The 13,451-nt window shown below is 41.9% G+C and overlaps 1 protein-coding gene across 6 annotated transcripts in view; it reads right to left on the bottom strand.

Annotated features, from left to right (window-relative positions):
* Positions 1–1,616: 1,616 nt before the first annotated feature.
* The window catches only part of kmt2ca (lysine (K)-specific methyltransferase 2Ca), a 491,907-nt gene continuing 480,072 nt past the window's right edge, over positions 1,617–13,451 (bottom strand). For all 6 annotated transcript variants that reach the window (XM_080213017.1, XM_080213041.1, XM_080213034.1 and 3 more), the window contains 3 exons: positions 10,783–10,856; positions 8,291–8,399; positions 1,617–3,746 (listed from right to left, as the gene is read on the bottom strand). In XM_080213017.1, coding sequence (XP_080069143.1) covers positions 3,654–3,746; positions 8,291–8,399; positions 10,783–10,856 — 276 coding nt within the window. In that variant the 3' untranslated portion in view covers positions 1,617–3,653. The remainder of the gene's footprint in view (positions 3,747–8,290; positions 8,400–10,782; positions 10,857–13,451) is intronic.

Here is a 13,451-nt window from a genome sequence, read left to right as displayed (position 1 = left end):
TTTTGCTTTTCTTGCCTTTTTATTTACTTTCCACAATAGCTAGCCTAGACTGAGGCTACTGCAATATAACTTTATATGCAGTATCCAAAAATATTTGAAATCCAAAAAGGCAATGGGTTTTGAATAAAGGATACTTGGCCTGATTCTTCAAATGGCACACACCATCATTAACAAGTCTTTTCACGGCTTCCAATGCAGCACTTCTTCGGACGATGGATCGAAAAATCCCCTGCAAGTTCAAGGATTCCTTCTTCAAATGAAATAAATAACTAGGTACAACTTTCCCAGGTTGAAACATTTATTGTGAGTCAATGCAGCAACAAAAAAATACTTAAGTCAGTACTGGAGTGAGACATGGCTGCGATGTGTATTTTTAAATTTTGCTTAAAGTTCTAGTCCTGTTTTCAGGAATCTTCGATCCCGTGGTCCTTTTGACACTGCAGGATGGGACAGCTTGAGCCGTTAGCCAGAAATCTTGTCAATGGATTTGATGGAGACCTGTGCCACTATTAATTCTTTTTGTAAACTTTCCAATACACAATGAACTTGGTTACCTGCATCTTTTCAAAAATTTATTCCTGGGATGTACGTGGGTGATGCTGGCTGGGCCAGCATTTATCACTGATCCCTAATTACCCATCAACTGAGGGACTTGCCAGACCATTTCAGAGGGCATTTAAGAGTCATAGAATCCCTACTGTACAGCCCATTGAGTCTACACTCACAACAATCCCACCCAGTCCCTATCCCCATAATCGCACATATTTACTCTGCTAATCCCCCTGACACTAGGATCAATGTAGGATGGCCAATCCACCTAACCCACACATCTTTGGAGTGTGGGAGGAAACTGGAGTACCTGGAGGAAACCCATGCAGGCACAGGGAGAATGTGCAAACTCCACAAAGCCAACCAAAGCTGGAATTGAACCCGGGTCCCTGGCGCTGTGAGGCAGCAGTCAACCACACTGCACCTCTACACCTGTAAGAGCATAGTATCCAAATTGTGGAGTCTTTTTCATTTGTGTCCCAATACACTGCTAATGCAACCCAATATCTTGTTCTTCTTACTGCAGCTCAGAACTAGGTTATTTTTACAAGACACAGTTTTGAACCGTGATGGAATACTCTCCGCTTGCCTGAGTGACAGCAGCTCCAAAAACACTCAAGTACCCCAGACCATCCGGGGCAAAGCAACCTACTTGATTGGTGCAAACATTCATCCCCTTGACCAGGGAGCCTTATGGCAGCAGTTTGTAACATCTACATTGCAACAACTCGCCAAGGCTCCTTCATTTATTTCCTTTGAAGGACTTCTATCATCAATAAAAAGGGCAGCAGAGATGCAGGGGAACATCACCAACTGCAACATCCCCTTCTAGTCATATCCCAACTTGGAAATATATTGCCATTCCTTCACCATGGCTGTGTTAAAATCCCAGAACCACCTTCCTAACAGCACTGTGCCTGTACCTACCCCTGTGGACTGCAATGATTCATTACTATCTTCTCAGGGCAACTGTCAATGACATCAATAGATACGTGTAGCGGAGGAAGATTGCTTTGGGTTAGAAGATCTGCCATGATAAATGGCAGAGCAGGTTCGAGGGGCCAAACGGCCTACTCCTGCTTCAATGTTTCTAATTCAGAATGGGCAACAAATGCTGGCCAAATTCCATAAATGAACACAAAAAATTTGTAATTTATTCACAATAACCTCTTCCATGTTTAGCATGCTTCACTTAAACTCATTTCCAAATTGGCATATTACACTCAATAGTTGCTTCCTTCTTCCGATTTCCTTGTCTCAATCGGAATTACTTTATGCTAATCCACATGAAATCTTTTACCCAGCAGTCCAGCAAGTCTCCCATCGTTCTGAACTGGGTTGCATTGTATGCACCGGATTCCAGTCTGAATGAACACAATGTCTTACCGACTAACCTTTGGCATTAGGCAGGCTTGGGGAAGAATTCTTGTATAAACATGTGAAGTAGTCAATCCTTCCAAACTGAACAAGTTCAATATCCTCAAGCTTGAGAAGACAGTTCTATTCATGACGACAAAACCATTCTATTCATAGATGTAAAATATTTTATTTGTAAATGCTGATCTAATCTGGTTGCACAAACTCCAAAACCCAATAACACTCTTTTATACTTCAAAAAAAAAAGCTTCTTTTTTTCCCAACATTAGATACTATTATACAGGACAGAAGAAAAACTGTAGGACAAATACTGGTAGGATGTTGGAATATTATTGTACAAGAGAAAAAAATCCAAGAAACGAATTCATACAGCTATTTATCAAGAACTATGTACATTTGATTTCTTTTGCCAGGTAAAAAATACAACATGCCATATACATTACAATTTTATGACCGTTTCATTGAATATAACAGTTTACTGATAATGTGCACACAAACTTCATTTTGAACTTAATAGTTGTGAAGTGTCAGTACCAGTTATTTCTTTTCTGTAAGTACAAAATAAAGCTAACCCGGTTCAAAATGCATATTTTAAACCTCTACAAGCCAACACAAAACAGTGTTTGTTTAAAGAAATGTAAACAAAAACAATCCATACAAATATTATTTTTGTGCCTATTTTTTTTATCATTTATTCCAAAACCCTATTGTCAAAAATCCTGCAGTGTTAGCATAATTACATCTCATAATTTTGCTTAAAAATAAAAACTATCTTTTGAGGCTACAACCCTTACATGATTTTGCTGAATGTATTGCGTCAGCAATCCTCTCTACCTTTACATCTAAGTTTGCTAAAGGGGCTCCTTGCCACTACCTGGGTGTGGTGTTGAACCTAATTCACAGTTGGTTAATATGCCATGTAACCTGACTCAGAGGACTCCACTGAAAGCAAACGGCTGCAGTGTCAGGTAGCATTTGGTCATTTTTTTTATACTGTTTATTCCTCACTCTATTTACATTTTGTACAAAGTAACAGGGTTTTTTTATATCTGCAGGTAACAGCAGCAGCCTGGCTTTCTTCTACGTTTATTTTTAAAAATAGCTTCATTCACTTATCCAATAAATACAAAAATGTTTCTCTTTTATCATACAGAAATCAAAAAACTACAATAAACTGACTCATGGAATCAAGTATTTTAAATGTTTTTTTTAGTGCAAGTTATTTCCCTTAGCTGTATCCCTAAGGAAGTAATCTCAGTACATTCCTTGTTCAGTGGTGTCTACTTTTAATTATTTATTTACTTTTTATACTAGAGGGCCTGCCCCTTACAAATAAGGCTGTGGCCAGCACTGTTGATCCTTCCCCTAGCTGGTGAATTCAGTCCTACATTCATAAGTGCCTATCCCTACCTGAAAGCAGGTCAGCTGTTGGTTCTTTTCCAAGTAAAAATCATTTCTCAATGTTTAGTCGATACAGGACAGTGACTCCAGTGCTAGACCATTTAGTAATCTGCTTCCACCTGCATTATAAACAAACAGGTGGGATGACTGGCGACTCCGCCGAGTCTTTCAGTTTATGCTTGTTACAGAACTCTGTGCTGCTGCTGGAGTCGAGGAAAATTATTTGAGAGCTCCAGGCTTATATATTTTCTTTCTTAAATAACAAAAATCTGTTAAGCATCTTTTCCCAGGGACAAGCAACCCCAGAAATATTGCAAGGAATGCGCTTAGTTCATCCATTTGCGGCAGTTTACAGCTCCACAGTGGCACGGGATCTTGTGCTGGTCATCTTCAAAGTCAAACTTATAGTCGTAGGACAGCTGCAACAGAGAGGGTTCCTCATCAGTGACTGGGTTAGAAAAACAGCGACCAAAAACTTCAAAAGGCTTAAAAACACATTCCACCTCCATCATGGACCAGACCAAGTACAGAGTTAGAACTGAAGAGTAAGCAAATTCCAGCAGTCCCGTGTTTACTTTGGCAACAACTTCCACAATAACACTTACAATTCACAGAAAAAAAAAATCACATCCACAGCTCTTGATCACATTTCCCAAGGCAGGTATTTGAGATGAAAGGAAAGGCAGTTTGAAAGCCTCAGATAATAATTGTGCAGTTATATAACTTCGTAATAAAAGATGCAGCACTAAACACAGTATTTATTTACCTGAAAATTAACAATGAAACTGTGAAATAGCCCAGCGTTTTCTGCATTTTACAGGATTAAAGTGACATTTTGCTGAAAGATGTTGGTTACGATGATAAGGACATATTTACTATCTGTCTCTAGTTGTCTTGAGGTAATGGCTGTGGGCAACCTTCTTCATTGACTGCAGCTCTTGTGGCAAGAGGGTGTACATGACGCAGAGTATTTTACCTGGCGTGGTCACTATTATCATTATGTCAGGAGGATGGTTCGCACGCTCAGCCTTGGAGTGTATAATGTTAACAGTAAATTTATTATGTTTTTTCCTAAGTAAATTTTGGAAGAAATAATGTAGGGGGGAGTTACACGATAAATGGTAGGCTTATTGAGAGTATAGAAACGCAGAAGGACCTGGGGGTGCAAGTACACAAGTCCTTGAAGGTGGCAGTACAGGTGGAGAAGGTGGTGAAGAAGGCCTATGGTATGCTTGCCTTTATAAGGAGAGGTATAGAGTATAAAAGCTGGCATCTAATGTTGCAGTTGTATAGAATGTTGGTTCGCCTGCATTTGGAGTACTGCATCCAGTTCTGGTCGCCTTATTACCGGAAGGACGTGGAGACCCTGGAGAGAGTGCAGAGGAGGTTTACCAGGATGCTGCCTGGTATGGAAGGACTGAGCTATGAGGAGAGATTGAGCCAATTGGAGCTGTTCGCCTTAGAAAAGTGGAGAATGAGGCGAGATCTAATAGAGGTGTATAAGATTACAAAGGGTATAGGTAGAGTGAACAGTGGTAAGCTTTTTCCTAGGTTGGATACAAAAATTACGAGGGGCCACGGACTGGGGGGGGTGGGGGGAGGAGGTGGCGAGGTATAATTCGGATATTAGAGGGAGGTTTTCCACACAGAGGATCGTGGGGGCCTGGAATGCACTGCCAAGTAGGTGGTGGAGGCAGGCATGCTAGAGTTGTTTAAGGCTTACTTATTACTTAGGTAGGCACATGAGCGGAGTAGAGATGGAGGGATACAGGAGACTGTTCTAAATAAAGATCAAGAGCCTTGGGACGTCCGTGGGAATCAATTGATTCCTACGGACCTTCCAACATTGTCTTACTTCTGAGCTTCTGGGGATTCCGTAAATGTCTAAGTTTTGCATGTTTATTGATATCTTTTCTTTTACTTCACAGGTCATTCGGACTGCTTTGTTGTCCAACAAGGGGTATACACGCAGCGGGTTGTGCGAGGGCTGCTCTTGGATGTTGCTTCGAGAGTTGCCTAGTGCTTCACGTCATTAGTGTACGCTTAAACTGGACCATCTGACGGGCAACATGACAGCTCAGTGACTATCACTGTTTGCTGTGCAGATACATGGATTTGGGCCGGTGTCTGCAGGAGTTTGCACATTCTCCCCATGATTGCGTGGGTTTTCTCTGGGCGCTCTGGTTTCCTCCCACACCCCAAAAATGTGCTCTTAGGCTGATTGGTGTAACAAATTGTCCCTAAATTAGTCTTCCCTCAATCTTCCCCAATAGGCGTAGACAAAGGTCATAGGTAGAGGAGGGCACTCGATGTTAAAATGGTGGCACGGGCTCGTTGGGCTGAAGGGCCTGTTTCCCGTGCTGTGTTGTTCTTTGTTCTTTAAGTTTCAATTTTAATTCTTTACCCATTTGCTCTATGGCAGCATGGTGGCACAGTGGTTAGCACTACTGTCCCTCAGTGCCAGGGTCTCAGGCTCAATTCCGGCCTTGGGTCACTGTCAGTGCAGAATCAGCACATTCTCCCTGTGTCTGCATGGGTTTTCTCTGGGTGCTCCAATTTCCTCCCACAGTCCAAAGATGTGTGGGTTAGGTGGATTGGTGATGCTAAATTTCCTTTTAGTGTCTTACGATACAGGGGCTAGTAGGGTAAATACATGGGATTAAGGGGCAAAATAGACGACCAAGGATAGGTTGGGGAAAAGGAGATTATGGACTAATTGGCCCTGGACATTAGACAAAGCAGAGACTTAATGGTGACATTTTGGGAGGAAGAGTGCTAACAGTGGCAAAACGTGCAACAGCTAAGTGTGTTCATGGGAGCAAAACTGAACAACAAAGGCCATATGGGGGACAGGTGGGGTTGTATTGAGGCAGGCTAGGGAGCTGAAAAACAAACAAACCACAAGGGGGGAGAGGGGGTGGTGATGGAGTGGAGATCTACTGTTGTGGGACTCAATGCTGAGCCCAAAAGGCTGTAAACGAGCTTAATCAGAAGATGAGATGCTGCTCCTCCAGTTTGTGTTGGGCCTCACTGGATCGTTGCAGCAGGTCAAGATAGATATGTGGGTGTGAGAACAAGATGAATAATTGTATAATTCTTTACATTTCTATCTTGCCTCAGTTCTGCAGAAGGATCATTTATATCGGAAACATTAATTCTGCTTCTCTCCCCAGATGCTGCCAGATTTGTTGAGCTTATCAGTATCTTCTATTGTTATTTCAAGTATTTTATGCAGTTTCAGCATTACACCTCTGCTTTTGCCTTCAACTTCTCATCCAATAAAGAAAAGTATTCCATATGCTTCCTTTACCATCTTATCCACCTGTCTTGCCACCTTCAGGGATCTGTGGACATGAATTCTAAAGTCTTTCACTTCCTCAACCCCTCTCAACATTCTCCAGATTGAATTCCATTTGTTATTTCTCTGCCCACTCAAGCCATTGATACAATTCTGCAGTCCTTTTTGCTATTAACTAAATGGACAATTTTTGCATCATCTGCAAATTTCCCAATAATACTTCCCACACCTGAGTCCAAAGTTTTAATATATACAATGAATAGCAAGGGCCCTAACACTGAGCTCTGTGGAGGCAGTGGCATAGTCGTATTGTCACTAGACTAAAATCCAGAGACCCAGGGTAGTGCCCTGGGGACGCAGGTTCAAATCCCACCATGGCGGATGGTGAAGATTGAATTTAATTCCCATCTGGTTCACTAATGTCCTTTAGGGAAGGGAATCTATCGTTCTTACCTGGTCTGGCCTACATTTGACCCCAGACCCACAGCTCTGTGGTTGACTCTCAGCTGCCCTCTCGGGTGGAGGACAATTTGGGATGGCCAATAAATGATGTGCCCAGGCAGTGATGCCCACATCCGTAAAATGGGAAAAAACACTGGAAACCACTGTCCATTCGCAAAAACATTAATTGACCATCACCTTTTATTTCCTATCGCTGAATTCTGAATCTGATTTGCCACATCTGATTTCCCAGAGATCTTACTTTTCTGACCTGCCATATAGGACCTTGCCAAATGCCTTACCAAAATCCATGTAGTTAACATCCCACTGCACCACCCTTATCAATCCTCCTGATTACTTCTTCAAAAAATTGTATCAATTTAGCAAGACAAATTGTAATCAGGGTCACATTTTAGGACACCAGTATTCATGCCATTTACTCCTGAAGTAACGGGAATAAGAACAGAAAAATAATAATATAAGGACTACTCAAAATGATTCCAATGATTTTCCTTGTTCTTGACTGAAGTCTTCCCTTCACCCCGCCCAAGCCAATATTTTCCAGTTAACTTCATTTTGATGCTGAGAGAAGATATTTAAGTACAAGATAATTCCCAGCAAAAGTAAAAGATTAACAGGAGAATAGATAGAATGGACTCTGGGTGGAGTGCACTCAAAGGGACTGAAGGCCGTTCCTTACCTTGGACTAGTTCTGCTCTTACCAAATACAATTTTCAACTCACAGCTGAATAAAAACAAATGCAACTCAGAATTTGGTCTTTTTTATTTTTTGTTTCCCTAGGTTCTTTCCGGAATAACTAATGATTTAAAAAAATTATTTCTTGGAATGTGGGCATGTTCTATTCCAGCTCTTGGCTAGCAATGTGGTTGACTCGCAACTGCCCTTGGACACTAGGGATGGGCACTAAATGCTGGCCAGCTAGTGACTCTCATGCCCCAAAATAGAATAGAAAAAGGCCAGCACTTATTGCCCAATCCTAACTGCCCTTGAGGAGGAGGTGCTGAGCCACCTTCTTGAGTCCATTTGCTGTTAGGAAGAGAAATTATATTTAATTTCATTACAGTTAGTTACCTGTAGAAGCTAATGTAAATACAGCATTTGCTGACTGTAGTTTGTTTCTGGTAAGCATTAATCAGTGTTACGCACAGTAGAGGACTTAAAGCAATTCTAATGCCACATTTTGCTGACAAAATCAGACCCACCTCCTCTCCCTTCTGGATTCTTCGGTTGGAGCTGATGATTATTTTGTGTCCTTTCTCAAATGTCACCACCTCAGCCACACAATTTGGTGCACAGGAATGATTAATGTATCTAAGAGAGATTACAAAGCACATTAGATCGCTGGAAATTATTGTATGAATATGAAAGACAAAATTCAAGCTGCCTCATAATAATAGCTCACAAAAATATTAATCAGTTTGCTGCAATTTTAGTGGCTGGAACATCAAGCTGGCTGGTTCTTATGTCCTTTCTTTAAACAGTGGACTGAACTTTGCTAAGTGCTAGGTAGAATTTAAATAGAAACAGGGGACTAATTAATAAAATCCAGTTCTCCACATGGTGGGAGATTTATATAAAAGAATTGGATAACCCAATGAGGTAAAAGCCATTAGGGTACTGTTCTTTTACAGAAGTAAATACAGAAGTCCACATTAATGTTGAGAGAACAAAGTCAGAAAGGAGAGGAAGTTAGCCTCAGATTTAGGACAAACCCCTAAATAAACTTGAAGCCCAATTGGTGTTAGTTAAGGAACGTTTCTACTTTTGTTAACTCATCTTTTGGGACAATCTGAACGTGATGAGCAGGAAACTCACTCTCTTGATTTCCCACCTCAGTGTGGGCCTGGATGTCTGGAGCCTCACTACTGTGGGGAATTTCCCATGAGGCCTTGGATCCCTGGTGGAAAGAATTTGCCTACCTGGGAGGACGCCATGCAGGGACCTCAACCCTGTGGGCCCTCCTGGGGGCATGAGCTTTGATGTGGCCTGAAGGAAGGGGCAGAGCCTGGATCCCCAAGGGTGAGCTGGAAGAAGAGGCAGAGCGTAAACCCTTGCAGGGGCTGAAGGGGGGGAGCAGGATCTTAAGCCTTGTGGAGAGAGAGAAAAAGAAAGTGGGAGAGAGAAGAGGGCAGCAGCACAATTCTGACACTGGCGAGTTGCAGCCATAATGAAAGCAGACTCTTAGCAGTGTTGAGGAGCAGAAGGACCTTGGGGTCCGGGTCCATAGGACTCTTAAATGGGCCTCGCAGGTGGAGGATGTGGTCAAGAAGGCGTATGGCGTACTAGTCTTCATTAATCAAGGGACTGAGTTTAGGAGTCAGGAGGTAATGCTGCAACTTTATAAGACCCTTGTCAGACCCCACTTGGAGTACTGTGCACAGTTGTGGTCGCCTTACTACAAGAAGGATGTGGCAGCTATTGAGAGGGTGCAGAGGAGATTTACAAGGATGTTGCCTGGATTGGGAGGCATGCCTTATGAAGATAGGTTGAGGGAGCTAGGTCTTCTCCCTGGAGAGATGAAGATTGAGAGGCAACCTGATAGAGGTTTATAAAATGTTGAGAGGTATGGATAGGGTGGATTCTCGGAAGCTATTTCTCAGGGCTGAAATGGTCGCTACAAGAGGACACAGGTTTAAAGTGATGGGGAGCAGGTACAGAGGAGACGTCAGGGGTAAGTTTTTCACTCAGAGGGTGGTGAGTGAGTGGAGTCATCTGCTGTCGGTGGTGGTAGAGGCGAACTCGCTGGGGTCTTTTAAGAGACTTCTGGATGAGTATGTGGGATTTAAAGGGATTGAGAATTATAGATAGGCCTGGTAGGTATGGATATGATTGGAGCAACTTGTGGGCTGAAGGGCCTGTTTGTGCTGTAGTGTTCTATGTCCTATGAAGCCTCTGATGGTGACTAGAAAACAGGAAAGTGGTAGTAGGACAGGCAAATTATTATTGCAGACCCAGGCAGATAACCTAGGCAGCAATCCCGAGTCTGAGAGGCCATGAGGATGGAGAGATCCCTTCATGTCCTGCAGACAAGGTAAACTGGGGGTCACGGTATTGCAGTTAGCAATACGAGCTCCACTAACTAACTCTGCCACCCAGCTGACTAAAGCAAAGCTCTCAATAGTATCCTGCAGATTTTGGACCAATAATATAGTCCATTCCTCCAGGTTAAGCTTTTCCATTAATGTTTATAAAGATGGGATGCCAGTGGAATAGACGATTCCTGTTTCACAACTTTTGTGCTGTCTGTGTGCTTGAATCCCACCTAATACTTGTCCTGACTTCTCTTATGCAGGTTAAAAACGAAAAAGATTCATTTCTTTTTCATTAATAATACTGTACTTTCTCCAGTTTAGAGGCGGTTACAGACAACATGTAATTTTATTTTAAGGCTATAGTATGGCAGGCACACAAATGTTGACGGAGTTACTGCTTTATAAGTGGGCCGATTGTAAAATACTGCACGATGTTTACAAGGCCGGAATGAAGGAAAGGGCAGCATCAATATTTCAATAAAAAAATATGCAACTCACACAAATGCATTCAGCGCACTCACAAACTACTTCACACTGAATACCCTGAAGAATGTTGGCAATTAGTGAAAGAGAGAGAGAGAAGGATATAGCAGTTTCAAGTTCCAAGTCCAAGATTGTCAGGCCAACATTAAGGGAACAGTGACTCACTCCAAAACACCTACCTTGCAGGGCCTCCCGTCAATGTTGCGTCAATAACATGATCACTATCAATGCGAAACATATACACTCCACGGTTCTACGAACAGGCCAAAAAAGAATAAGTTGAGGTTCTACATACAATTTGAATTTATATTGTGTATTTCATGCAGTAAGCCATCCCAATGTGTTTAACAATAAGTAGTCTCACAACGCCAGGTTAAAGTCCAACAGTTTATTTGTTAGCATGAGCTTTCAGAGCACTGCTCCTTCATCAGGTGAGTGATAAAGGAGCAGGGCTCCGAAAGCTCGTGCTACCAAATAAACCTGTTGAACTTTAACCTGATGGTGTGAGACTACTTACTGCGCCTACTCCAGTTCAATGCTGGTGTGTTATCAAACAAAATTTGCTGACCCACCTCAGGAGATTAGGAAAGATGACCAGAAGTTTGGTCAAGGTCACTGAAACATAGAAAACGGGACTAGCAGTTGGTAATTTGGCCCTTTGAGCCATTCTATCTGGAGATTTATTGATCTCTAACTGGAAGACACTCAATCACCAAACCTCCACAGCTCTTTAGGGCAAAGAATTCCACATATTCCCAATCTTCACAGTGGAGAAGTTTCTCCTCATCTCAATCCATATTGGCCTCTTACTCTGAGACTGTGTTCCTGCCCTTGGGCACCCCCTCCACCCATCCCCCATCCAGGGAAATACTAATTCTGCATCTACCCTGCCCAACCCTAATAGGATTTTGCATATTTCAATGAACTCACCTCTCGTTTTTCTAAACTAGAGAGAATACAGGTCTAGTCTCCTTAATCTCTTCTCATAGGACAACCCATCCCAGAGATCAGGGTTCAATATGATTGCAACAAGACTTTTTTAAGCCTTTACTCTCATGCTCTCACGATAAAGGTCAATTGCCTGCTGCCACTGTATGTTAGCTTTCAGCAATTCATTAATCAGAACACCCAGATCCTTTTGGACATCAACACTTCCCAACGTCTCGCCATTTAATAAATAGGTTGCATTTCTGTTTTTCCTCTCAAAATGGATAACCTCACATTTTTTCACATTATATTCCATTTCAAAGGAGGACAGAAGTGTAGAGATTTAGGGAGGGAGTTCCAGCACTTCGGACCTGGATAACTGAAGATCTGATCGCCAACAGTGAAAATAAGGAACCAAAAAAGTGCAGCGATTTGGCAAGTCTGGAGGAGGTTTCTGAGAAAGGGGACAGTACAACCATGGAAATTACATTGACACGTATCTTATAATTCTTTTGCTACAACAGGTTCGCTACTGACAGAAATGTACAAAAACAAGACAGAATTTTGAGCTACTACTATGAAAGAAACTTCCAAGCAGGCAAGTTAAGCTCAACATATGTTACAAGGCTTGCAATGTGAAGAAAAAGCCCTCTGTTCTGTTTAATGTCGACAATATCTTGGTAACTCTCACTGCATTTCTCCATCCGCATGGGAAAAATAAGTTTCAAGCTAAACCCCAACTACAGGGCAGAGAGCACTGGAGTAAGCTGGCACTAGGATGATGGCAGTCAAGCAGTGAACAAAGCAGTTTCGAGATAAGGCAGTTGCAGTAATGCACTGAAGTCTTTCAAAAAGGCTGCTGTGAGGGGAATAACTGTCTGGCTCTATGGAAGAATGGGAGCAAATGTCTTTGCTCATCTTAACTGTGATGGATCCATCGATGTTTTCCACGGGGGCAAAAGATTTCCCCAGTGTATTTTAGCTTGGAATATAAGCCAGTATTATAAAGCTGATGACAATCATAAAGCAGTTAATGGCTGCTCTCTTTGAAGTCAAAAAAATCACTTTAATGTGTTTGCCTGGTGCAGATGAATTAATAATCAAATTAGCACAGGCAACCGGAGGAGTGTTCTGTTGGGAATTAAAGGTTTTGGAAGTTAGATATTTTAAAATCTCTCTGTAGAGGGTGCTGACAGATGATGTTAATAATATTACAAGTACAGCATTCATTTTCAGTTTTTACTTTTTCTTTCTCCCCTCTCACTTCTCATTTCTAAGAATATAGGCACAGGACCACTGGTTCACATTGCATTATAAGTAATGAGGGTGCATTGTAATAATACTGAAGGTGTGCTACAGTAATACAAATGTCATCATATCATCTGCTTATCCTCATAATTTCATGTGGATATTAAATATCCCAATGCAGTATTCCAAGACGAATAAAGGAATCTATTCTGTGGCAAACGTTTCCCCCACATCAACTAGGATTATGAGAAGCAGACTGGCTGTTGATTCACTGATGTGGACACAAATTGACCACATCACATAGCAGTAAATAGACTTTGAAGTATATTCATTTCACTTTGAGATATCTGTAAATGCCATAAGAGACAATATTTACAAGGCAATTGATGGTGTTTGACTGAGTTTCTCCCAGGAACACAGAATTCTTCCATATAAGGTTAACTTGTCAGCAACTTTTCCAAGGAAAAGTGTACGTACTTGGGAGAGCACACGTCCTGCATAGTGGCTTGTGGGTCCTCCAGGGTTTTCTGTTCATTAATTTTCTGTATTCGTTCATGGGATGTGGACACAGCTGACAAGGGCAGCGTTTATAGGCCACCCTTAATTGGCTTTGAGAAGATGGAGGCTAGCTTTTGTATCGTGTAGGTACATCAATAGTGTCGTTAGTGGGAGT

Source organism: Carcharhinus amblyrhynchos, chromosome 2 (assembly GCF_965287045.1).
Source record: "Carcharhinus amblyrhynchos chromosome 2, sCarAmb.v2.hapA, whole genome shotgun sequence".
In the NCBI taxonomy this organism is placed as follows: Eukaryota; Metazoa; Chordata; class Chondrichthyes; order Carcharhiniformes; family Carcharhinidae; genus Carcharhinus; species Carcharhinus amblyrhynchos.
The sequence above is the reverse complement of the archived record's forward strand: the minus strand, read 5'-3'. Positions and strand labels throughout refer to the sequence as shown.